Source organism: Perissodus microlepis, chromosome 5, assembly GCF_051167445.1.
Source record: "Perissodus microlepis isolate ML-2025 ecotype Zambia chromosome 5, ASM5116744v1, whole genome shotgun sequence".
NCBI lineage: Eukaryota > Metazoa > Chordata > Actinopteri > Cichliformes > Cichlidae > Perissodus > Perissodus microlepis.
Genome location: NC_140465.1, coordinates 20,002,508 through 20,026,917, shown reverse-complemented (window position 1 = coordinate 20,026,917; position 24,410 = coordinate 20,002,508). Strand labels below are relative to the sequence as shown.

Here is a 24,410-nt window from a genome sequence, read left to right as displayed (position 1 = left end):
TTGCGTTTCAAAAAACTCCCTGGTGCTCTTTTAATTCATACCCCATCTGGAGCTATGTGTAGGTATTCAAAAGTAAACCGTTTCATTATCTCCTTGTTCTGCATTTTGCCAACTCTCTGTATATTTTGGCTTTTGTGTGAAAATGAAGGAATCCAAAATGTTTCAGCCACTCTGATAAAAAAAAAAAAAAGGGGGGGGGGGACAAAACATCAGAAGTTAAACTGCTAAGAGACGTCAGATAAGTTCATGAAATGGTTGTTGTAATGTCAGCTGCTAACGGGTACTCCCTCTAGTGCAGGGGTGGGCAATCTCAGTCCATGAGGGCCGGTGTCCCTGCAGGTTTTAGATGTGTCCTTGAACCAACACAGCTGATTTAAATGGCTAAATTAGCTCCTCAACATGTCTTGAAGTTCTCCAGAGGCCTGGTAATGAACTAATCATGTGATTCAGGTGTGTTGACCCAAGGTGAGATCTAAAACCTGCAGGGACACTGGCCCTCGTGGACTGAGATTGCTCTAGTGGGTGCGCTACGATGATATTGTAAAGGTTTTTATGTTTTAAAGTGGTAAAGTAAACTTTTTATACAGCTTCAGCAGCTGGTCACTAACATTTACGTTAATAATAAATTTTAGACTGAGTAAAAATTGCTGATCACCAGTTTGTGTTAACTGTTTCTGCTTTTTAATAATACATCAGTGTGAGGAGTTCAGTTGTTATGGAAACGATAGGCCGGTAATCGCACCCCAAAGGAGTGTTTTCCAAACACTTTTTAAAACTGTAGAATCATCAGTTTTTATTTAAGTTGCAGCTAGCTGCAGCTTAGCAGTAGATCAGCTGTACTTTCTCCTCAGATAGAAACATCAGACAGACAGAGTGTGGTGGAACAGGAGTGAGTAGAGGCTCCGAATGAAAAACAAGGAACTGTGTTCTACCAAATTACTCCCGTGAAATTGGAGAAGGCGCTCCCACAAAATGGACTTAAGAGTCAGTAAGGCTGTTTTTTCTTTTTTTCAAACAATCTAAATGACATCGATTGGCTGTCAGAATACTATCCAAAGCCTCTTAGTTGTCAAATTAAATCAAAACAGTAACAGCATAGTGCAGTGTGCTAATGGAAGCAAACTCTTTGTTAATGAGTTATAAAAAATAAAGTCACACTATAGGTCGTGAGAACAGAAACAAAACCACAAACACACTTAAAATCTCTTCAAAGATCACTACGCACAACACAATATTATCACTGACGGACTCTTTTCAGTTCCAAGAATTTGTTGTGATCGACTACATTTTTAAAACTCACCTGCGGTATCATGCAGTTTATTTTATTTTATTTTTTCCTCCATTTCAATAGGAAAAAGAATATCCTCCATATCAAAGTGTAGATGGTGAATAAGCAGGCATTTCCTGCCCTGCATGTGGGATATGAATGTGGCTTTGGGCCAAATCTAAGAACTTCAAAGGAAGGGAGGAAATAAGCTGAGAGGCATCTGTGCACATGTTTGTGTCTTTTCATATTTATTTTTCAGCCAGCCAGCACACATGCATGAAATACATGTGCACACATACGTTTCAATTAGTGCATTTTGTATAGGATTTGTGGTAGACATATTTAGTTATATACATTTGTATTGGCATACCCTAACAACCAAATTATAAAACTACCCTTTAACAACATAAAATCTTGCTGGCTAGAGCAGTTGCTAGAGGCTGGTTAGCAACTGTCTGGCAAACACCAGTCACTAGTAGGGTCATGCAGGCCTACATACCTGTGATCACTACCAGATTAAAGTGATCACCTGTGGTTTATATGGAACATAATGACATGTTTGCTACTGCATTGCTCAGAAACTACCAGTGTCACAACATGGAAATGGAGACTATTTGACTTCAGTGCAAAAGCAGAACCCTTTGAAACATGTTAGCTTCAGTGGCAAAGCAGGATCAAATGTTAAGTTCAGAGCGATGGGCCCCAGCAGAGCTAAAGCTGGATTATAAATAGGGGGGGTGGGGGATTGCATTCATTTAAATATATAAATATAAATAAATGCAAGGAGAAGGTGCTGTATTCTGGACTACTGAAGACCATGGACCATTACGTTACTGCAACTCACAATCCTATACTGACCTCTGCACATCTATGATACCCCACTACACCCCAGAATGCAAAGCATATGTGACTACCCAAAGGTGTTTAGCTCAAACTTGCGATGTACACCTGGAACTCGGTCAGGTTGAGGTTGAATGATGTTCACACCATAAAAAAAACTCTCTGGAGTTCATTAAGAACTAGACTGGGACAACCTCCTCTAAATAGTGAATGGTGAAATTTCCCATGGTGAAATTGTTTTGTTTCACACCTGAGTGCGATTACTGCATTCATATTTACACAAATGAATTGAACCAAGGAGAAGAATGAACCAGAGTTCAATATAAACAAAATACTGCAAGTGTGAAAATACAGTAACCGAACAACTGGGAAACGTGCCAGTAATGGATAAAGGAAACGATGTGCTTGGAAACATACGTTTCTGACTTAGTTCTTTATTCTCATCGCTAAACACAACACTAATCACTGCACAGTCACACAGTCACAAAGTGCAACCCGATAGGCAAGTGCTAAGGGGAGACACCACATAGCGTTTAAAATGCCCTTAGCAGTTGAATCCTGGGTTTGACCCCACTGACTGGACCTCAACCTCTGTTGCCTATCATTTGACAGTTTCTGGCTATATTTGTTCAGCTTCTGAATAAAGGCAAAAGCCAAAACAGACATCTTGTTGGGTTCCATGTTCCTTTCTGTTTGGACTTACCTTGCTACGTAACACAGATGTACGTGAATTAAGGGGGAAGTGAGTTGTGGAGGTAGCCGTTGGTGTCTGTGAACTGGAAGCAGATTTATGTTGCAGTCTGACGCCATCACTGAACTCAACACAGTCAAAGTTGCTCTTCCACACCATTACCTGTGAACCAGATATAAATGTATTAAATAACAATACTCCATTAAAGTTAGTAATGAAGAATGTTAGAATACTCTGCCATCACCTGTTCATCAGAGCCTCCAGAGGAAAAGTACTCCCCAGTTCTAGAGAAGGCCACACAGGTGACTGGACCCTGGCGTGAGGTAAAAAGCAAAAAAGATGGAAAATGAATCTCACAATACAGTAAAGTCATATCTGTCTGACAATGAAAGTAGTCCTAAAACTATCAGCTATGAACTGTTTGCTTAAGTTGAAAGAATCACTACATTTGGAGAGAATGTTTTCTAAAAACCTCAACAAATGCAGCTGAACAAACTGGCCCCATCTGTGCTAAAGATCACAATATTGGTTAAAATGATTTGCCAATTAAAAGTATCCATGTCTAGCAACTACTTTAAAGGCTGCCTAATTGATAAAGTCACTATTTTCATGCACAAATAACAAAAATAAGCAACATTTTATAAATTCAATAGGCCAAATGATTTCATTTATCATCAGTTTAATCACTAATAAGTAAACAGTAATGTCTGCATAGATTAAAAGCTCCATGTGAGAATGGTGCTGTCTTACTGTTGCATTCATTCATTCTCAAACCTTACATATAGTAACTTAGAATGATATGACTAACATTATTTATCTCCTGCCAAGTAGCTCAGCTGCAGCGAAAATGTAGGTGCAAGTGTAAACATGGGCAGGGAGTAAACACAATACAATTTAATACGATACAGAATACAGTAATATACCCTAAAGGCACTTGCTGGTAAAAATGTATTTAAGATTCAATACAAAACAAAAGGTGGGAACGTTTTTTTTATTTTGTTTGAGGCTTGTGTTTAAGCAGTTCGACTAAAACAAAACTGTACCCACAACAGAAGCTCTTGAATGTGTGTGTGTGTGTGTGTGTGTGTGTGTGTGTGTGTGTGTGTGTGTGTGTGTGTGTGTGTGTGTGTGTGTGTGTGTGTGTGTGTGTGTGTGTGTGTGTGTGTGTGTTTGGAGGAGGATGTGGGTGTGTGGGGCTGCAGCAGAGCAATCAATAACAAAAGGTAGAAACTCAGGTGGAGTGAGGTCAGGTATGGTCAGAGCCAAAAAGGATCACCTGAAGAATGTCAGGACTTTGGCATCCTTTGTGTGTGTGCATGTAGCTGGAAATAAAATTCCGAAATCATGTTTCCTCTTCGTTCATTCTTTTTTTTCCCACCTCATAATGCAGAATGGGGTCAACGATCTCAGCCTGAGCCCCGTGAATGCGTTCAAAGAGGAGATGAAGCAAAGAACAGACAAGTGCTGGAAAAGAAACGGACAGGGAGTCTGCTGAGAAGAAAAAAGGAGCTGTGTCCTGTGGCTGGCACCCAGACAGGCTGGTTTGGGTGAGGAATGGTTTCCCAGAAGCACCTGAGAGAAGCAGACAGTGTCACTATAGCAACGCGACGGCCTGACAGACAGCATGTTCTGTCTGTGCTCTGACTAATGCCTGCTGCCAGGCTGGCACTTGCCATGGCCAGACACATGCACGCACGCATGCACACACGCACTCACAAACACAGCCTGACAGAGCAATGAACCTAACTTGTACATTTTATGTACCGTAAATGAACACAGATAGCACAAAGCAGACAAGACCCATATGGTGCCCTTTATAAAGGCATGACTAACACGAACGATAACATACTGCTACTGCTTTTATTTTGTAAGCTATTTTTCCCCTCTAAATTGTCCCCTTTAAGCACAGTCATAAAGAACTTTAGGCTTGTGTAAAGTTCTGTAAATCAGCATAAAAAAAAATGTTTCTTAGACCCTCTTAATTATGCAGTCTTGTAACATGTGTACAAGACATTCTTTGCATAAATTTAACTGAAAAACCACAAAGAGCACAAAGCTGTGCACTGTAACAACCATAATGTTTACATGTCAAATTCACAAATGGGGAACAAATCTGAGAAGTGTATCATCAAATATGTGGCCTTTTGGCATGAAAATATGCATTTTGTGTAGTTCCATATCCAAAAGTTAATCATTTTGATACACATTACATACGGACAGAATGTATTCAGAAAACTTCTATAAAAAAATTCAGCCTTCCTAATGATCCTGCAATAACCGCTGAATTTGCATTTGTCCAACCACTTTCCTGCCCGCCTTCTCTGAGCCAACGAGCTTCTGTTCCTTCTATGTTCTTTAGAACTCAGTGTTCTTCTGTCATTCTGTCTTTCAGACTCCCATTCGTGCAACCAGCCTCCTACCCATATCCACATCACTCCAATCACTTAAAGAGCTTCAACAAGGCTCCATCTCCATCACCACCAGCGTCTAGACTCGAGGTGGGGGTCCTGTCCTAGTTTCTGTTATTTCATCAAAATCTAATTGCCATTACTCAAATGACGTATCTCAAGAAATCATTATTAATTATTTCAATTGAACTGTCTTTACTGATCTACCATTAGTAACAGTAACATACAAACATGAAGATGCGCATTTGAATGTCAGCTTGCAACAGAAATACAGATTACCTCCTAACATTTGGGGAAAAAGACATGTTTGTTCTCTAAATCTTCCTATAACTGCTGTGGTCCCAGGGTGATGGTCCGGAAAAGTGATGCACACTTCTTCAGAAAGCTGTTCCCCATATTCACAGATCAGCCCAAACATTAAAACTACTGACACTTTGATAACAACGATCACCTCATTAGACTATCATGTTCTATTCAAAAACTTTGCCTATTGGCATTCACATGGATTTTATTTACATGTACAAACCAGCTATATATTACTGCTTTTGTTGGTGCACCTTAAAAATTATAAAATAAGCAAAGACATTTATCTTCATGCCAGTGCACTGTCAGATTATATGATTGACAGCCACCTGTCAAGTCTCCTTCTGTGCCATCTAATAACACTTTCCGTCTTAGTTATCATGGGTTTACTGAAAGCACAATGAAGAAAAAGTTACAGGTAAAAAATAATTTATTTAACATGTTACTGCTACTGATTAGCACACAATGGAAAAGAAAAACCCTCAAAAAACAACGATAAAACAGCAGTGTGCTCTGAGTATGGTAATACTAAAAGTAGTGCAAAGGACTACTTCCTACAAAAAGATTTAATGACTAAATATGATTGTAGATCAATGCATTTATTGACTGTAATTTACTGATGAATGGGGTTCTATCTCTACTGGCTCTCGGGGTCTGACTACATATGTGCTGTCTAGACAAAAGCCTGAAAGTTTGCCAGTAAACATGACTCTCAGTCTCCTGTGTCAAATTTCCCATTCCATACACATTCAAAACGTTGGTTTGGCTGTAAACTAAGGTTGATGACACAAACCAATTAGGTAAACTGCAGGAATGTCTAAACTCCATAAAGACCTGGATGACCTCTAATTTCCTGCTTGCAAATTCAGATAACACTGAGGTTATTTTACTCGGTCCTAAAAATCTTAGAAACAGGGTGTCTCACCACATACTTATTCTGGATGACATCACACACTAACACTGTGAGGAATCTTTGAACAGGATATGTCCTTCAACATGCATATTAAATAAATATGTAGGACTGCTTCCTGGGATTTGTGCAATCTCTATATTTACATGTTGTCTCAGAGTGTTACCAAAAAAACCCTACTTCATGCATTTATTACTACCAGGCTGGACTATTGTAATTCATTATTATCAGGCTGACCCAAAAAGTCCCTGAAAAGCCTTCAGTTAATCCAAAATATGTCAGCAACAGGGACTAGAAAGAGAGACCAGATTTCTCCTGTATTGGCTTCGCTGCATTGGCTCCCTTGTATATGAGAATTTCATTTAAAATCATTCTGACATACAAGGTCTACAATAACCTGGCTTCATCTTCTCTTATAGACCACATAGTACCACATCACACCACCAAAGCACTTTGCTCTCAGAGTGCAGGCTAACTAGTGCTTGCCTGGGTATTAAAAAGTCGAATGGGCAGCAGATTCTGGAGACAGATAGTCTTTCTACTTTTAGACGAAAACTTCCCTTTTCGACAAAGAATATAGTTAGTGCTGATCAGGTAATCCTGAATCCTCCCTTAGCTACACTGCAATGGATCTCTTTTTGCTTCACTCACTTCTTTTGACTTTCTTTTGACTTGTTTATGCACCATTCTAGATTTAATCACTGGCTCTCTTCCACAGAGTATGTATATATTTTTCCCGTTTCCCTCCTCTCACCCCCAACTGGTCATAGCAAATAGCTGCTCCTCCCTGAGCCTGGTACTGCCAGAGTTTTTTTTTTCCTGTTAAAAGGGAGTTTTTCCTTCCCACTGTCGCCAAGTACTTGTTCACAGGGGACCGTCTCACTCGTCTCCTTTCACTGTATTATTGTACAGTCCTTACCTTACAATACAAAGTGTGTTGAGGTGACTTTTGTTTTGATATAAAGCTATGTAACTACAACTGGACTGAATTGAATATGGATAACCAAAAAACACAACTCTCAACAAATGCAGGAATTTTGCTATGACTAAAGCAGCAGACTCACTTGCGTTGACTATAGTTGGCACTTTTAATAAACTGGTTTGTGTCTTTGTTATCAAGTCAGTTTGGGTGCCAATCGGCGCAACCTTTGAGTCTAAGAGTGTTAAACAGCTGTTCAAAAACTATAAAAGGTTTGAATACACCGTCATGCAGCTGAGTTATTTTATTTTCTGAATTCACTTCTCACACAACATGAAGTCCCACAGTGTACTCCGCTTCAAAGAGATTATGCCATTAAGGATGACAAGCGACTCATCTTGTTCATGATGTCTTTAAAAACCAAAATTATCTCAAGCACTTAGTTAAAGAATTACTTTGTGAGAAGTTTTGGAACATGTTGTGAAAGTAAGTTGTCAGCGAGTGAAGCAGAGAGACAAATTAACCTAAATTAACACAATTCAAACCAATCAGGTAATGTCCTCCCGAGGCTGGGTAAACAACACATTCGTCAGCTCCAGCATCAAAACACTTGTTTTCACGTATGGTAAATGCACACAGGCCTACACAAATACACAGCACAAACCTTTACACCCACACTGAACAGATGGGGGTCTCTCCCATCTCCAGCTATGCGATTGGAGAGACAATTAGCACTCTTAGTCTCCTAGCACCAACAGATTGGTGGTGTCACCGCGGAGCCAAAAAGAACAACAACACAAACTGAGACACAATATAAGAGATGACAAATTTGGAGGCGTAAAGAGAGAAAATGAAAGTTATTTATTCTTGACAGAAAGGAGAGTCTTGGCAAGTGCCTGGAAAGAAACACAGATGAAACAGAGAAGACAGCAGAGGAGACATAGCAGAGACATAGATAAACAGATGGACCACATGTGGTACTGGCAAGCTGCCGATTTCCACAACTAGCCAGCAACCCGGTCCATCGGCTGTTTAAACAAACCGATACAGTCAGTGAGCCGTCCGGCCAGGTGGCCCTGCCAACCCAAATGTGAGTAAATCAGATGTGAGACAAAGGGGGAAAAATGTGACGAAAACATGGCAAAGAAAGAGTTGTACCGAGGTCTGAGAGGAACAACGGGACAAAATCAGAGAAGGAAGAGAAGAAAAGGAGAACTAGATCCAGAAGAACGGAGGCAGAAACACAGTAGCGTTTCCTTCCAGCAACCCTGGGATGAGTCACGATGAGTGGGCTGCCCGTTCACCAGGCAACTACTAAAATACCCCATATACAAAAAAAAGGCAACGTACTCACACACACTCACAGACGTACACAAAAGAGATGTCAAACACTCTCACACATAAATGTTCGCACCAAACTCTCAACACATGCGGAAAACAACAGAGGTAACCCGTCGTGATAATGAGAGGGTAAACAGAACAGCTAAGCCTGCCGGACATCTAAACAATATTTATGTGTCACATGTATGCGTGTCTACCTGGTGACCGTGCAGTGTATACAGCAGCTTGCCCTCTACGAGGTCCAGGACTTTCATTGTGGAATCGCTGGACGCAGTGATTAGGAAATTACCAGCTGGGTGGAAAGACAAACTGTTCACCACACCGCTGTGAACTGGAAAACACACACACACACACACACACACACACACACACACACACACACACACACACACACACACACACACACACAAAAGAAGAAAACAAAAAACACACAGAGTTTAAAACAGGCTTAAAAAACTAAACCTTTTGTTACTGTAATTAAAATTGAAAAAATAAGACAAAAAGTAACTGGAACATTCATTAAATAGTTTATTACCTATTTAACATTTTTGTATCATAAACAAGTAAAAATAATTAAAGATTTTTATGATTGAAATCATGACAATGATAATGTGTGGTCTATAAAACATGCCGTAACAGTGAAAAAACCCATGGAGTAAATCTATAGAAGGGATATGAATCCTTTCCCAACTTTCAAAGTCTTTATACATCTTTTAAAACATAAAAATAATCTGATTAGTAACAAACAGAATTACACGTTCTGACTGGACTAGAATTACACATCACATTGTTTTCCACATTTGACACTTTGCAAACATTAAATATGGAAATATATATATATATATATATATATATATATATATATATATATATATATATATATATATATATATATATATATATATATATATATATATATATATATATATACACATACACACACACACACACATAAGTCAAAAATAAGCCCATGGAATATGTTAAAATTCATTCTCTGTAATTCTACTTCAAAAGTGAGCAAATTTGACTGCTAGGTCGGTGTTTTTGCTACTTTACATCTGTCATGATGAATGTGTCAGAATCACAGACAGCAAGAAGAAGAAGAGAAAGAAAAGGCTTGCGTGCAGGCGGTCTTCAGTGCAGTACTGATAAAGAGGATCAGTGCTGACTGACGTTCAGCAAAAAAAAATAAAAATAATATAATAATATAACCCCAAGCGCGCACCATCGTTCCTATTCATCTGGCCTTCTCTGCTCTAATGGGCATGTTGGTGGCGAGTGGATGGATGACTGGTTCTTGTCAGATCAAATCTTTGGGGCTGAGTAGCTAACACTATACAGGACTATTCCAGGAAGTAGACTGGTCACTGAGAAGGCAAGGTGATCTCACCAAATGTCAATACACCAGCAAATGAAAACGTTAAATTATTCAATATTACTTCAACAACCTTGAATACAGAGCCATTAAATATTTGGCATTTATGCTTAAAAATTGCTTTTATGATTATGACAACTTAATTGTTTATTTATTCTCTTCAAATAATATAAATGAGCAATATTTACTAGTTTACTTGGACTCTGATGCATTTATGAGATTTCAATTATATATACATTATAAAGAAGAACAGGTGATACCTTTTAGTGACCAGCTGCTGTCCAAATAAGAAATAAATAAATGACTGAACAGATTAAGATACATCACAACTGCCAGATACAAAATACAATGAGATTACATGCCTGCTCATACTTAATCCTTCATATTTTATACGTTTATTGATTCGTTTTTCAAGTTATAGCTTTACAGGAAGTCACATGCTCAGTTAATGAAATAATATATTTATTTTTAGATTTATTTTTGGCATTTTTGCCTTTATTATACAGCAACAGTCAGAGGGAGAGAGAGAAAGAGAGGATGACAATTGCAGTAGGGACTCAGCTCGCACTCAACAGATGAGCTACAGGAGCACCCCCCCCCCCCCCCCCCCTCCGCCCCCTCCCCGATTCAGATGTTTAAAGCAACACAAGCACTGCTTTGAGCTGTGAGAATGAGAAATTCTTGCTTAAAGGCACTTTTACCTCAAAGGACTAAATTAGCTGCCATTGAAGTGTAGTGCTGCTGCACATCACACTGCTGCAAATCCTGCTTAACTGAGAACGGCTTAACACCAGCTTTTTATTACCACACACTAATACATCAAGTTGCCTTAAGAACAAAGAACTAATCGTGACCTCCCTAGACTTAAACAATCCCGCCATACATGAATCAGCAGCTGACAAATTAGCAAGCAATAGGTCCCTCTCCTGGCTTACAGAGGCTACAACACACTTGCAGGCATCCTGATACCACAAGCTGGGAAAAGATGCTGAATAGCTATGAAAGAGCAAAGAGCAGTGGGTGTTTGTATAGTATGGCTCTGCCTCATGGAAACAAACCAGTTCAATAAATTACCAAATAATGTGCACAGATGGTTAACATAAATATACCAATGTGCCACTGCCACTTGCTATGTTACTGCTATTGATTTTGGCTTATTCATACAAACCCCTAAACAATTTTTCATTAAAGGTTTTCTAATCAGGACCAAAAACTATTCATTAATCATTTGATGTCTAAAAACATTATTCAGTCCCATGTGTGTCTAACACTAGCCACTCCCATTTTTACACTTTAAGTTAGCAAAATGAGAAAATAACTCCAGTATGGAAAGTAGGGCCAGAAAAAAAATGAAAGAGGAGGAGGAGAAGCTTCTATCTTCATACCAAATCTCCTCAGACATATGTAATTATCCATTATTAGACCTAACAACTGAAATCCATTTAAGGGAGGCAATTAGAGCAACCAGCCTGAACGCAAGACTGATAAAAAGTCATCAACATTAAGTTTAATGAATATGCAAAAGATCAATAACATTCCTTGCCATTAATATAAATTTGCCTGTGTGTGATTTCAGTAATTTCTCTTTAACATAATGATTCAAAGGTACTTTGGCTGTACTGCAATTTCTGAGAGCAGATGTCTAAACTTTGGCCAAAAGTACCATACATTAAAACAAACAAAAACTGTGGCTTTTGTTGTTTCTATGGGACTGACTCAGCATATGATGAACTGGTGTTTCAGAATAAAGCTCTATATAAGGCATCAGGAGTGACTAAACTGAGAGTGATAAAGCATTCAGTGATTCTTTAAATATTTAAGTATGTCTTTAGAATTGATGTGGTTGTGACTAATTAATGAAAATAACTGTGTTGCTATGAAGCTAAAAAATGTCACATTTGAGTGTAAACTCTGGTTTCACTCCTTAAAAAGACCAGAAAGAACGATTATGGTTTTAAATATTATCGATGTGTCTTTACCTTGGTAGTGCTGTAGCATCTTATGCGATCTGATGTCCCACACCTTGACAGAGTTGTCAGTACTAGCTGCAGCAATACATGTTCCACTAGGATGAAAGTCCACATAGTTTGCATAACTTTTGAGAAGAGAAAAAAAAAACAAAGTAAGGCAAAGTAAAGGAGAAACAGTGATTTAAAAGATTTAAAATCCTGGAATAACCCAGAAGGTCAATTCAAACAACACAAAAGCTTTAGTCATTGGTGGAAAGGGTTAATGATTTAAGGTTTATAGTGAGAAAGTTAACTATTTTAAAACACTTTAAGACACATGAAGCCTTTTGTGAAATTTCTTATTCTAAATGTTGGGAACTTAAAAAAAATATACAGCTTTCTCTGGACCCTTTTTTCCCCCAATTTCATTTTTTATCTTATGCAGTGGCATACAGCACCAAAATAAATTAAGCTGTGATTGGGATGTCTCCATTCCTGTTCACCTTGAACTGCTTGGACTTTCAGTACAACTGTGGGTCATGGCACCTATAGAAATACTCTGATGATTGATTCTCTGAGGAGCACTAGCAGATGATTTTGTTGAGAGGTCGAGAAAAAAAACGATAGATGGTGGTTGACCTGAGTCTATCGTGGGACAGGATGTTGATGCTAATCCTGACCACCCTCTGCATCACTTCCTACAGGCAGGCATAAAGTTTATTCTCTAACAGACTCTGCTGCCACAAGGATACAGGAAGTCTTTTATACCTCATGCCATCATCCTCTATAACAATGCTTTTTGCTTGGAAGAGAGGCATTTTACATTAATGGTATTATTAACTCTAGTGTTTCAGCTGCTGTAAGAAACGATATGGGATAAAGTGTAGCTCATCTTATTATCATCTCAACACAATAAGCTAAAACTACAGAAAAGAAAGGAGCTCAGTATGTCAGACTCTAAATAAAACACAATAAAGGTAAAAAGAAGTAAGAAGAAAGACGTTAAGTAAAACAGGATATTAAATGTATCAAAGACTCACACAGCCAATGTCTCATTAAAGTGTTTCAGTATATCAGACTGCACAATGTACAAGGGAATAGGGCACACGTGTAATGACTGAGCAGGTGTTCAGTGCCCTCGTCAAAAACATTTGAACAGGATAACAAATGGTTAGGGGATTGATTCTGTCAGATTTTTTCCAGCATTTACTGCCGTTGCATCAGTACACTTGTAAGGATTTTTTCTGACCTTACCAGAATACCAGCAGAAAACTGACAAAAATAAATAAATACTCCTAGCTCCTCCTATTCATCATTCAGGTGCTCGCAAGTGCTCACCCAGCATGTTCATAGAAAGAATGAATGCACTCTCTGCTGTTTTTGTCCCACAGCTTTATGGTCTTATCATCACTGGATGACACAATCAAGCGATCGTCTGGAGAAAACCTGCAATAATAATATAAAATAAATGTAAATGATTAATGCTCAATCTGTATAAAATATGTTCAAAAATGCATGGTGTAATGGAAAAGGTCAGATATACACCAGGCATCAGGAATAAAATTATGACCACCTGCCTAATACAATACAATACAATACGATTTTTTTTTATATAGCACGTTTAAAACCAGGGGGTACATCAAAGTGCTTCACAGTAAGGAATAAACAGTAAATGATTACACTGAACAATAAGTCATTAAAATAAGTTAAAATAGAGAAACAAACAAAGGCATTAGTAAGTAGAGATAGGGAGAATTCATGACAATCCAGAGAAATGAGTAAGGATACATCAGTTAATGAGCGGTGAGAATTAGTGAGTTGGAAAAGCCAGGTCGAATAGGTAAGTTTTCAAGCGTGCTTTAAAGGATTGAATGGAGTCAGAGGGACGAACAGTAGCAGGAAGACTATTCCAGAGGTTTGGTGCTACAGAGGCAAAGGCACGATCACCCCTAGTCTTCAGACGGTGCCTGGGCTGGGCCAGAGGTAACTGACCAGATGATTGTAAAGAACAGCTGGGAGTATAGAGACTGAGGAGGTCGGTGAGATAGTCAGGGGCAAGGTTGTTTAGGCATTTGAAAGTAAGCAGCACAATTTTAAAATCAATACGAAATTTAATAGGCAGCCAATGTAAGTCAGAGAGCACTGGAGCAATGGAGGCAAAAACGTTCTAGTTCTGGTTAGGAGACGAGCCGCTGTATTCTGAACATCTGTTATCATTGGAGGTAAGCGAGTTGGAGTCCAGAGTAGAGCGACTTACAATAATCTAATCTGGAGGTCACAAAAGCATGGATACGTTTTTCAAGGTCTTTGTACGGTATTAAACGTTTGACCTTAGAAATTTGGCGCAATTGGAAGAAGCCAGATTTAACCACAGAGGAAACCTGTTTATCCAGCTTAAATGAACTATCCAGGCAAACACATAGATTACTTACAGTGTCTGTAAGAACCAAATCGACCAAATCGGGCAGCTAGCTGATCTCGTGGAGTGTGACTATCAAACACCATAATCTCAGTTTTCTTCTCATTTAAAATGAGAGAATTGGCAGACAGCCACTCTGTGACCTGTTTCAAGCAGTCAGACAAATGATTCAATGAAGCTGGCAGGTCAAAAGATAATTGGAAATAGATTTAATAATGTGTTGGTCCCCCCTTTTGCTGCCAAAACAGGCCAGGCCTATTGAGCCATGGACTCCACCACACCTTTGAAGGTGTGCTATGGTATCTGGCACCAATATGTTAGCATCAGAACTTTTAATTCTTGTAAGATGCGAGGTTAGGCCATTTATGGGACTTATTTGTCCAGCACATCCACCAGATATTGGATTGGATTGGTATCTGGGGAACATGAAACTTCCTTTTTTTTTGGACTATTATTGTTAGATACTGACCAGGAACAGACAAAAAAAGATGCATTTTGGAAATGATCAGTGTAATTCTCTTTATCTGTCAAAGGTCATAATGTGATGCCTGAAGTGTAAATCTATCAAAATGTCCTAATACGATGCATTGTATCGTGTTAAATGTGTGTCTCATACTTGGCACAGCGGACCCAGTTGATGTGCTGGTTGAGAGAGAAGAGGAACTTTTGCCTGTGGGTTGTCCACACTTTAATTGTCTTGTCATCAGAGGCCGTGACCAGAGTCTGTCCATCACCAGAAAAGTTAACACTGCGCACAGTGGCAGTGTGAGCCCTGAATACTGTTGACTCAGCCTTCCTGTATAGACACAAGACATTACTTAAGTTTAAAACAAACAAACAAAACCCAGAAGGTGTTCAGCAATGTGTGCCTCCCTCCATGCTGGCAGAAGGAGACAAACAACATTCAGTAGTTGCTGCTCTTTATGAGTCACCATCATTGTCCTCTGTAGTAAATCTGTGGTGGAATAAAGAACAGAAAAGACAGAAAGATTTTACTTTAACACCTACATGCTTGGCACCCAAAGACGTACAGTCTTGTCTCTGGAGGCAGAGGCCACCAGATGGCCTGATGGGGAAAAGTGGACGGAAAGGACGGCGTCTTTGTGTCCATCAAAACGATACGCTCGCATCTGAGGTTTCATGTTCCAGATCATCACACAGGAATCCATGGAGCCTGTGGCTAGGAGGGTGAAGCACAGGTGTGAGTGAGAACATCATGTATTTCCAAAAAGGAAAAGACAAAGGCAACAGCAAACAGGTATATCTAAAGGCAAACAGATCGTTACCGATTTGCTTCATGTTGCAGCTGAAGTCCACACTTGTTACGGTGTCCCTGTGACCCTTGAAATGTCTTTCTAGGGTTGGATCAGACTATGGGAGCAAACAGAGAGTCATGTCAAAATGTTAAAATGTCATCATGACTACAAAAGCTACAATAATAAGCAATAAGTTAGACATCTGGGAAACAGAAAATTTGGTACTATTTACTAAGAGCTTATCACTGAAGAAGTGCTATTTCTTCCTCATCACGACTATGTGGGTGTATGATGTGACTAAAACTGGCCTGGAAACATGAGCAAAGAACCCCATAGTTATGATTTGTAGCTAAAATAATGAGGTCCTCTGATTTTGCGCAGTTATTCTTTTTTACTCTCTTAAGTCTGTGGGAAAATAACACAGAGTAAGTTTCTAACTCTCCATAAAATCGCTAACAGCATCCCAACTACACACGTAAGGTTTAGAATACACAAGGCACTTCTATGACACCAAAGTAAAGTATGGGTTCACTCAATTAATGCTCTTTCAGCTTTTGATTTTTCAGACATTTCACACCAAACAAAAAAAGAAAGAAAGAAAGAAAGAAAGATTAATAAAAATACACTGTTTTGGTTTTAGGCTCCTAGAACAGGTTCACGGTCACGACTTAGTATGACACGTGAATGGAAACAAGTCTGTGTTTATGTTAGTAGTAACACTTGTGCTGCTAGTCAAAATGTTTACTGTGAAAGGCACCCACTGTGTGTGATACATCTCATTGCAAAACCCATGGCCAATAATATGTTACCATGGCTGCCTCTGCTATTCTGGGAAAGTTTTCAACAAGATTTTACAAGAAACAGCTGTCGACAAATATGTACACAAAAGCATGCAAACCGATGTTACACCACATTCTGAGGCTCAGCATATTAAGTGACCGAATTGATGTGTTTTGGGGTCATTGAGGTCATTGAAACGTCATGCTAGCCCTCCTCACCTCAACCCTCATCTTCTGAACGGAAGTCACCGCTCTAATACGTGAAAATGTGCATAAACATGCTTATTTATTCCAGATATCATTGTAGTTACTTATTATTATCATTAGCATTTCAAGGCAGTTAATAACAAGCCAGCCAAACAAGAACAGCTGGTTACAACCTGACATTATACCAGCCAGTGTTAGGCTTGAGTGTCTTAAAAATCACAGTTTCCCTTTGATAAACAGTTTGATTACATTCTCATAGTTTAATCACTATCTCAGTCTAACAATGTTCAATCCATTTCAAAGAACGTTTCACTAATGCCAGCAAGATCCTTGCGAGAAATACACTAACTTGTATATCAGCTAGATAAAAACAAAAATTATATGTAACAATTTTGTACAGAAATGCAACTAAAACTATATTCTGTAAGTGGTAAAGGCAAATTACCACTCAAGAAAGTTTTCAAATAAATGAAATAAAATGTTTCTAGAAGTACAATGTGATCTAAAAGTAGCAAGTTTAAATTTATTTAATTTCTTCATATCTGGTTCATTTATACGACTATGTCGAATATGTTTAGGCTAAAGTTAAAACTAATTATGCCTAAACAACTATTCCAAAGTTTAATACCTCTTTTTACAAATGTGCAGTCACATTTCACACTACTCCCAACCTTGGGTTTTTCATAAAATATCATTTGCATTTCTCATTTAAAATATAAAATAAAATACTGTATACATAAACCTTTTATATACTGTGAAAGGTCCTCCACGGAGTATAAGACTGTTTTTTCAGTGTAGTAGTGAACTGTGTAGTCTGAGCGCAGTACAGCCGCGTACTGGCGCTGTTTCACAGTGTAATTGTTCACAGACTCCAAAAGCCGATTAAACTTCAGAGAAATCGAGCAATAAAGTCAATTCTTCGTCACGAGTTAATTAAAAAGTATTAATATGAAGAGGTGTTTTATGTCTTCGACGAACGAACTTTTGTAAACAATGCATGAAAGACAGAAACAACTCGGTCCATTAGGACAAACTTAACTCTGAGTTAAACCTGTAAGGGTGTAGTTCCAAATTCGTGACACAACCGCGTTTTCACCACACACGTTTATTATAGCTCAGGAATAATTCTGGCAATATTATAATTGGTGAAAATTAATTATTCACTAATGACAAACAATTTTATAAAGGTGAAGCTTAGGGTTTTCATAATGTTGGACGGCATTCGTACCGGAAGTGGTGCCTGCGAGGCCTAGCTCAGGGGATTTGTCGAACATCACGGTAGGCGGTTACCAAGGAGACGTTTAGCCGTTAGTTTAGCTAGCCGCTAAGCTAGCCGTTAACATCGGAGAGACAAAACAGGACTTTCCGTGCCACATTTTCTGGTCAAAGTGAACCAGTGTGGCATGGCAGAGCTGCACATTATAGGGCAGATCATTGGTGCAAGTGGTTTCCCGGAAAAGACTTTGTTTTGCAAATGGGGAATTCATACGGGAGAAGCATGGCGGCTTTTATCCGGGCTGAAGGAGGGTCAGACCCAGGTGGATAGCCCCCAAATCGGAGACATAGCGTACTGGAGCCACCCGATCGATCTGCACTACGCGACCAAAGGGCTGCAAGGCTGGCCGAAGATTCACCTAGAGGTGTGGCATCAAGATTCTTTCGGACGGTGCCAACTCTATGGTTATGGTTTCTGCCACGTCCCTTCTAGTCCGGGACATCACCGAATAAGCTGTGCGACCTGGAGGCCCGTGGGCTCCTGGCAAGAACGGCTGGCGCAAATGTTCGTCGGCGGAGGTCCCCAGCTCCTCAGCCCTGACCTGATCTACAGCGGGGCGGACAGATACAGACTGCACACCGAAGCCATGGGGACTGTGGAGCTGGAGCTGGGCATCATCACGAGACACTTTGACAAATATGGTGTCGAGTGTTGAGATTTTGAAATGGCAGAAAGACAGAAAGTAGAAACAGTTATAGATCATATTTGAGTCACTTGCTTTTAGTAGAATTCTGTACTATTTTTTTTTTTCTAAACTGCACTATTTTTTTTTTTTTACAAACATCTATATGTAAATAAAGAAAATATTCTCTTACTGAAGTTGGTTTCTTGCTGATTTGTATTTTTTATTAGAAAACTGACTCTTATTAGCGATATTCCCTGTAATCATGCCTCATTTAATGCTGTTTTCTTAAATGCATCTTTATATTATATTATGTAAACCCACATTTACTTTTTATTTGGGATTTTAAGTTGTACGACTAACAGGATTGTTACTTGAATTAAGTTAAATGTCATTAATAACCTGCTACAAATTAGGAGTGGGGGCAAATACTGATACTGAAATCTATCATTTTGGTTCCACATGTGATCCATTCACTGGCAGCAAATATTGTTTATCAAAAGATGTAGGAGTTCCCTGCTAGTCTGGCACACGTCACTACTTTTTAAGAAAATTATAAAGTGAGTTATCTTACTTCATATTAAGAATAACAACCTCACAAGGAAAGAGCTGGAAATACTTTTAAAGAGTATATTTTTTCCCTTCAGTTACCAGATACTGTGGTGTATGGTGCATGACTGTATTGCACAGAATATATATTGTCATAGTGTCTTATGAGTTACTCTTGGAGTTCATCAAAGAGAGGTTTGACCATCCTTTCCTGAAAATGAGGTTTATTTTATGCAAACTTAAAATAAGCTTGTTTTCTTCTTTGTTTGTCACTGGTTACAAGCATCTCTGAATGCACAACTTGTTGAGCCTTGAAGCACATAGGCATACTCAGATCTTAATCGAAAAGAGCACTTTTGGGATGTGGTGGAGCACGAGATTCTCATCATGGATGTGCAGCCGAAAAGTCTGCAGCAACTGCCTGAAGCAATCATGTCAATATGGACCAAAACCTCAGAGGAATGTTTCCAGCTTCACATAAAGAATTAAGGCAGGTCTCAAGGCAAAAAGGCTGCTCAACCCAGCACTTGCGAGGTGCACCTAATAAAGTGGACGGTGAGTGTATGGTGGCATAAATTACTCTATCGTTTTTTCTTTTTCTCATAACTTCAATATACTGTAATTACCGTACACAGAATATCAGATTGTTGGCATATTAATTGCTTGTTAGTCACTTTGTCGGCAAAATGATGCATTTAATCTGCAAAGGCAATTTAGATCATGACAAATGAGTGAAACGATACCATTAAACTTTCACAAATGTATCATTTACATAACATATGTGGCTGTCATGACTGCACGGGGCGGTTGTTACATTAGTATAAATGTATATATTACATTGAACACTCAGCAGACTGAGTAATGAGTCACTTTGCTACGACTTCACAGACATTTAATCCAGACTAAGAGTAAAATTACCCTGATTTATAATCTGCTCTCGCTCTAAATAAAGCTAAAATAAGCAGCAAAAAGAAAGGGGTCCATATCAAATAAAAAAATATATGATGTATTGCAATACAGCTACAGATATATCAACCTTTAACTCTTAACCAATAAGCCACATTGTAGAAACCACAAATAAGAAACGAACTTCATCTCAGTGGCTCAAGCAGCAAGTTAAACTCACCAGCGCAGATGTCATTTTTGTTGATATCGGAGGCGAAATCCTGATGGAAGCGACTTGTTTACGTTCGTAGCCGTCCAAGCTAAATGTTACCGTGCTTTCCTCCGTTATTAGGACGAATGGGGTGCAAGATATCGCCTCTTTAGCTCGGTGTCCGGCTAACGCTAGCTGACAGTTAGCTCTTAGTTGCTGACAACAACAAAGTTCAGTTTACGCGCCGCGATTGGGCGCTGAGCAGCTGGTCGCCGCTCTTAAAGGGGCAGTCATCCCTTTAGCAAAGTTTCTGTCGAAACTGTCATTTTACTATTAACGTCAAAGTATTTAAACGATATGAAATATAGTCAAATAAAATCCACACAGATTTTACAAAATTATTCATGTGATGCTGTTCCATTAGGATACGTTACGCGGTAAATTCAATATCAGGCCGTTTGTAGTAACTCATAATTGCCACCAGGTGTCAGCAGAGGTACACTAGACAGAGTTGTAAATCAGCTTTATGCAGCTAAGTACATGAAGGCCTGTAACCAAGGCCTAACGTGGGTTTTGCTGTCGCCTGCTTGTGCATATAAAATCTTAACCCTGGAGAACCCATGGGGTCATATTTTACCCCATGGGTTCCCTAGAAAACCCATGGGTTCGGCTCTGACCCCATGGGTTCTCCAGGGTTAAAATATAATCCATTTTCACTCACTAATAAGATATGTGAAGGCTGATGAAAAATAACTGCATTTTACTTTGGGACTGATCAGTCTAAACATGAGCCACTCTACCTGACCCAAACACAGTATTTTTGCCCCTTTGACTGAGTCTGCTGAGCCAAACAGGTCACATTATGACTAGTAGGAAAGGTGTCGGTGTTCCTGATAGCTATGACAATGGCGCTGTCAGGTTTCCCAGGTACACACTACTACACTCGTGGTTTTGTGGCACGTCAGAATGTCTCCTTGAGAAAAACACTTGTCACATTCAGTGTGCAGTTTTTTCATTGTGAAGATTTTGAAAACACACATACAGAAAATGTAGAAAAAGATCATCTCAGAAGTATTTAACAGAAATAATGACTATGGATATAACTAATGAATTTAAATGTGACCAGTGACCTGGAGTCTGTGGGAATTGCCAATGAGACGTGGTAAGCCACTCAAGGCCTGTGTCACCTAACATTTGATGGTCAAAATCAGCTAATAACAGTGAGTAAACCTGCTCTGTGAATCACAGCTACTGACGTACAGCAAACCTGTTACCATAACAAAGATTAGAGATACATTCCTGAGAACAGGTCAGATCATGTTTAGATCATGGTGTCATTTTAGCAGAAGTAATACAGGAAGTTAAACATTCAAATAACAGTAAGCACAGGGATGCAAATATTTAGAATGGAGTGATGGAGTAAAAATCCAACACATAAACTAAAACTGAAGGATAATTAATTTAAGAGTTATTCTTCTCTGCTCACCTATTCAATGTGTACATAAACTCATTCTTCAACTAAATCCCCACCCATGGTCTTTTTCAACCATAAGGTTGGTCACCTTGTAGCCAGTCATTTATACCACAAATACCAGTAATGCAATAACAAATATCACCACATAGTCATTCAGCATTACCAGCTATAATTATGTTATTGTCGCATTACTTTTAGAGTATGAGGTCATGTTTCTCACAGCAAGGCAGTGCAATCTGCTGCACACTCTAGAGACAATTGTTTAAAAATTGTAATAAAATGATTTATCTATCCACACTTCTTTCCAGAACTTGCTAAAATAGTTCAAATGTAAGGCATCTCGTGAAACTGCAGGAGGGTTACTGTAAGAGAGAGGGGCGCAGCACTCAAAAAATGAGAAACTACGAGAGATGTGAAGCAGCAAAAAGCAAAGATGGTGGTAGAAGTACAAGAAAATCCAGGAAGCGGGGAAAAAAGATTTTAAACAAATTATTTTGGGGTAATGTCAGCAAAAATATAAAAATCTTTACAAGTTATGACTATATATGTTTACATATATGTATATTTAAGACAGTGAGCATTGAAATTATTTTTTAAAAATGCTTTCATCTTCTCTGCTTATTTAATTTGGCAGAGTTTTACACCAGATATCCTTCCTGATGGAACACAGAAGGAGGTTACACTGAACACTAAAATTAAAGTAAAATGACTACAGCAGACTACAGTAGAAGCCGGCACTGGTTTCTATCAGTTTTAAGGCTTTAATTTGTTTAATTCAATCAACAAAGAACAGTTTGTCTTTGCCGCTGCCCTCATATATTTAGTTACAGTAAACTAAACAAAGACACACCCACAGGTTTACTGTCTGTAGATAAGTACTTACAGTAATACTACACTACACTTTAACAATGCCTTCTCGAGTTAAAGCATTCTCATGCAATGTAATTCATCGCTGTTAATAGCTTATAAATCAGTTAATAGCTTATAAATCAGTGCTGTTCCCATATGTATCATATGGGAACAGCACTGATTACAACACCTTGTAAAATCCTAAAGATTCCAGTAGGTGATGACTTTGATGAGAAGGAAGGAGGAAGAGAAACAGAAAAACAATCTGAAATTCTTCTCACTGCAGCCAGACACTTAAACTCAGCACACTTTACTTGCTCCTGCGTGATACAGAGAATCATGCAGCATGTTTACAGGGCAGTAAATATTCATACGTCTATCTGAAAACTGAGCATCTTATCAGTGTATGTGTGCACTGTTTACGGGTAGTAGGATGTAGCTGCAATGAATAATCAGAGCTTTGTCTACAGAAACAGTTTCCTTTTCAGTGCAGCGGGAGGATGTTTTTCATGGTGTGTGTTTTATCTCATGGGGTTCTTGACTCCTGTTTCGAATGGGCCTTTTTGTCAAACACAGAGCCTTTTGATGCACAGTGAGAGAGGAAGCTGTGGGGACCGTAGCATGGGGCAACAGCTGGCTTAACACAGGCAAAGTTTCAATAGGTCCAGCGCTTTTACATTTGCACACCGTGTGTTATGTGTTACACAACTGAGAGACACGTGGCCTTAGACTTCAAAATGACAAGTTCACCTTTGCGCCAGAGCTCATCTGGATAGGCTGGCAATTTCATAGCTATTCAGATATTTTATTTCTAAAGATTTATTTATTTAATTAATTTTTTTTTTTAACTATGGGTTGATTTTTCAGTGCATGAAATATTTTGATTCGATTAGCTGTTAAACTTTACGTTGGGGCATGGGCTTATGTACCCTGCAAATATAAAACCCATATATCCTTAACTCGGCTAATGTGAACTCTCAGTATGTAGCAGTCCTGTTGACAAAGTCAATAATTTGTATATTAATGAATGTTAACGAATGTATTAACATTTTGAAATAATTGGTATTTTAAATATCGTAAAGGCAGTTAAAGTCATCAAAACCACTCTGACTAAAATTACAATATTACAGCATAGACGGATGTATTATTTCCTTAACTGAAGTTCCTCTTTCCTTGGTATTCTATTCATCAAAAACATGACATTATCATATCATATTCCCTGGAAACTGAGATGTGATGGTGTTCATTTTTCTACCAGTAACAGTCCTTTCAACAAACATGTATATGTCTCACAGCTGTTTATCATGTCGACAGGTGACAGCATATTAGGTGAAGCATGTGGTCAAAAGTGTCATAAAATGCACTATGAACCTCGTAGGTTATGGAAAATGGCTTCTTTTGGAAGAAAGCCCCAGATCTATCATGTCTGACAGCTCTTATAAAACACATATGGTATTTTCAAACAATGCATTGCTTGCAGCAGCCAAGCATTCCTCAACATAATTTGTCATTAGGTGTTTAAAGGAATGCATTAAGCCTGAAAGCCTAACATCCGAGAAGAGAAAATTTTGCTTCTTTGTTTATTAGCTTTTGGGCAAACACAACAATGTAAGACTAGTTGGCTGGTTTATTTATAGCCACCAAACTGAAACAACGATAAACCTTGTGAATGAGGAAATGTGAAGACTGGTAAATCCACTCAACTTTTTACGATTGCTACACTGGTCTGCACCATTGTGCTGGTGTCTGTCACAACATGGTTTGACTCGCCAGTGAAATGCAAAACAGAAACTGCAATTAAAAAAAAACAAACATTCTCTCTAGACATAAAGTAGATAAGATAAAGACTGTAAGTATTTAACGGTGGTTGGAGGGTCAAA

At 38.7% G+C, this 24,410-nt stretch overlaps 2 protein-coding genes across 2 annotated transcripts in view; one reads left to right on the top strand and one right to left on the bottom strand.

The window, feature by feature from the left end:
• The window catches only part of poc1a (POC1 centriolar protein A), a 49,997-nt gene extending 29,548 nt beyond the window's left edge, over positions 1-20,449 (bottom strand). Inside the window, exons 1-9 of the mRNA XM_084928647.1 lie at positions 20,238-20,449; positions 15,709-15,793; positions 15,431-15,602; positions 15,039-15,218; positions 13,342-13,449; positions 12,034-12,149; positions 8,877-9,010; positions 3,043-3,111; positions 2,811-2,960 (exon numbers count right to left, since the gene is read on the bottom strand). Of these exons, the coding sequence (XP_084784773.1) occupies positions 2,811-2,960; positions 3,043-3,111; positions 8,877-9,010; positions 12,034-12,149; positions 13,342-13,449; positions 15,039-15,218; positions 15,431-15,602; positions 15,709-15,793; positions 20,238-20,252 (1,029 nt within the window). The 5' untranslated portion in view covers positions 20,253-20,449. The remainder of the gene's footprint in view (positions 1-2,810; positions 2,961-3,042; positions 3,112-8,876; positions 9,011-12,033; positions 12,150-13,341; positions 13,450-15,038; positions 15,219-15,430; positions 15,603-15,708; positions 15,794-20,237) is intronic.
• On the top strand, positions 17,927-18,759 carry b9d2 (B9 domain containing 2). Its single transcript, XM_084927229.1, has one exon. It carries the CDS (start codon positions 18,068-18,070, stop codon positions 18,593-18,595), a length of 528 nt encoding a protein of 175 aa, XP_084783355.1. The 5' UTR covers positions 17,927-18,067; the 3' UTR covers positions 18,596-18,759.
• Positions 20,450-24,410: the final 3,961 nt, after the last annotated feature.

What these genes read in the sequence shown, in the direction of transcription:
- b9d2 (XM_084927229.1), top strand. Translation starts at nt 18,068, where the DNA reads ATGGCAGAGCTGCACATTATAGGGCAGATCATTGGTGCAAGTGGTTTC.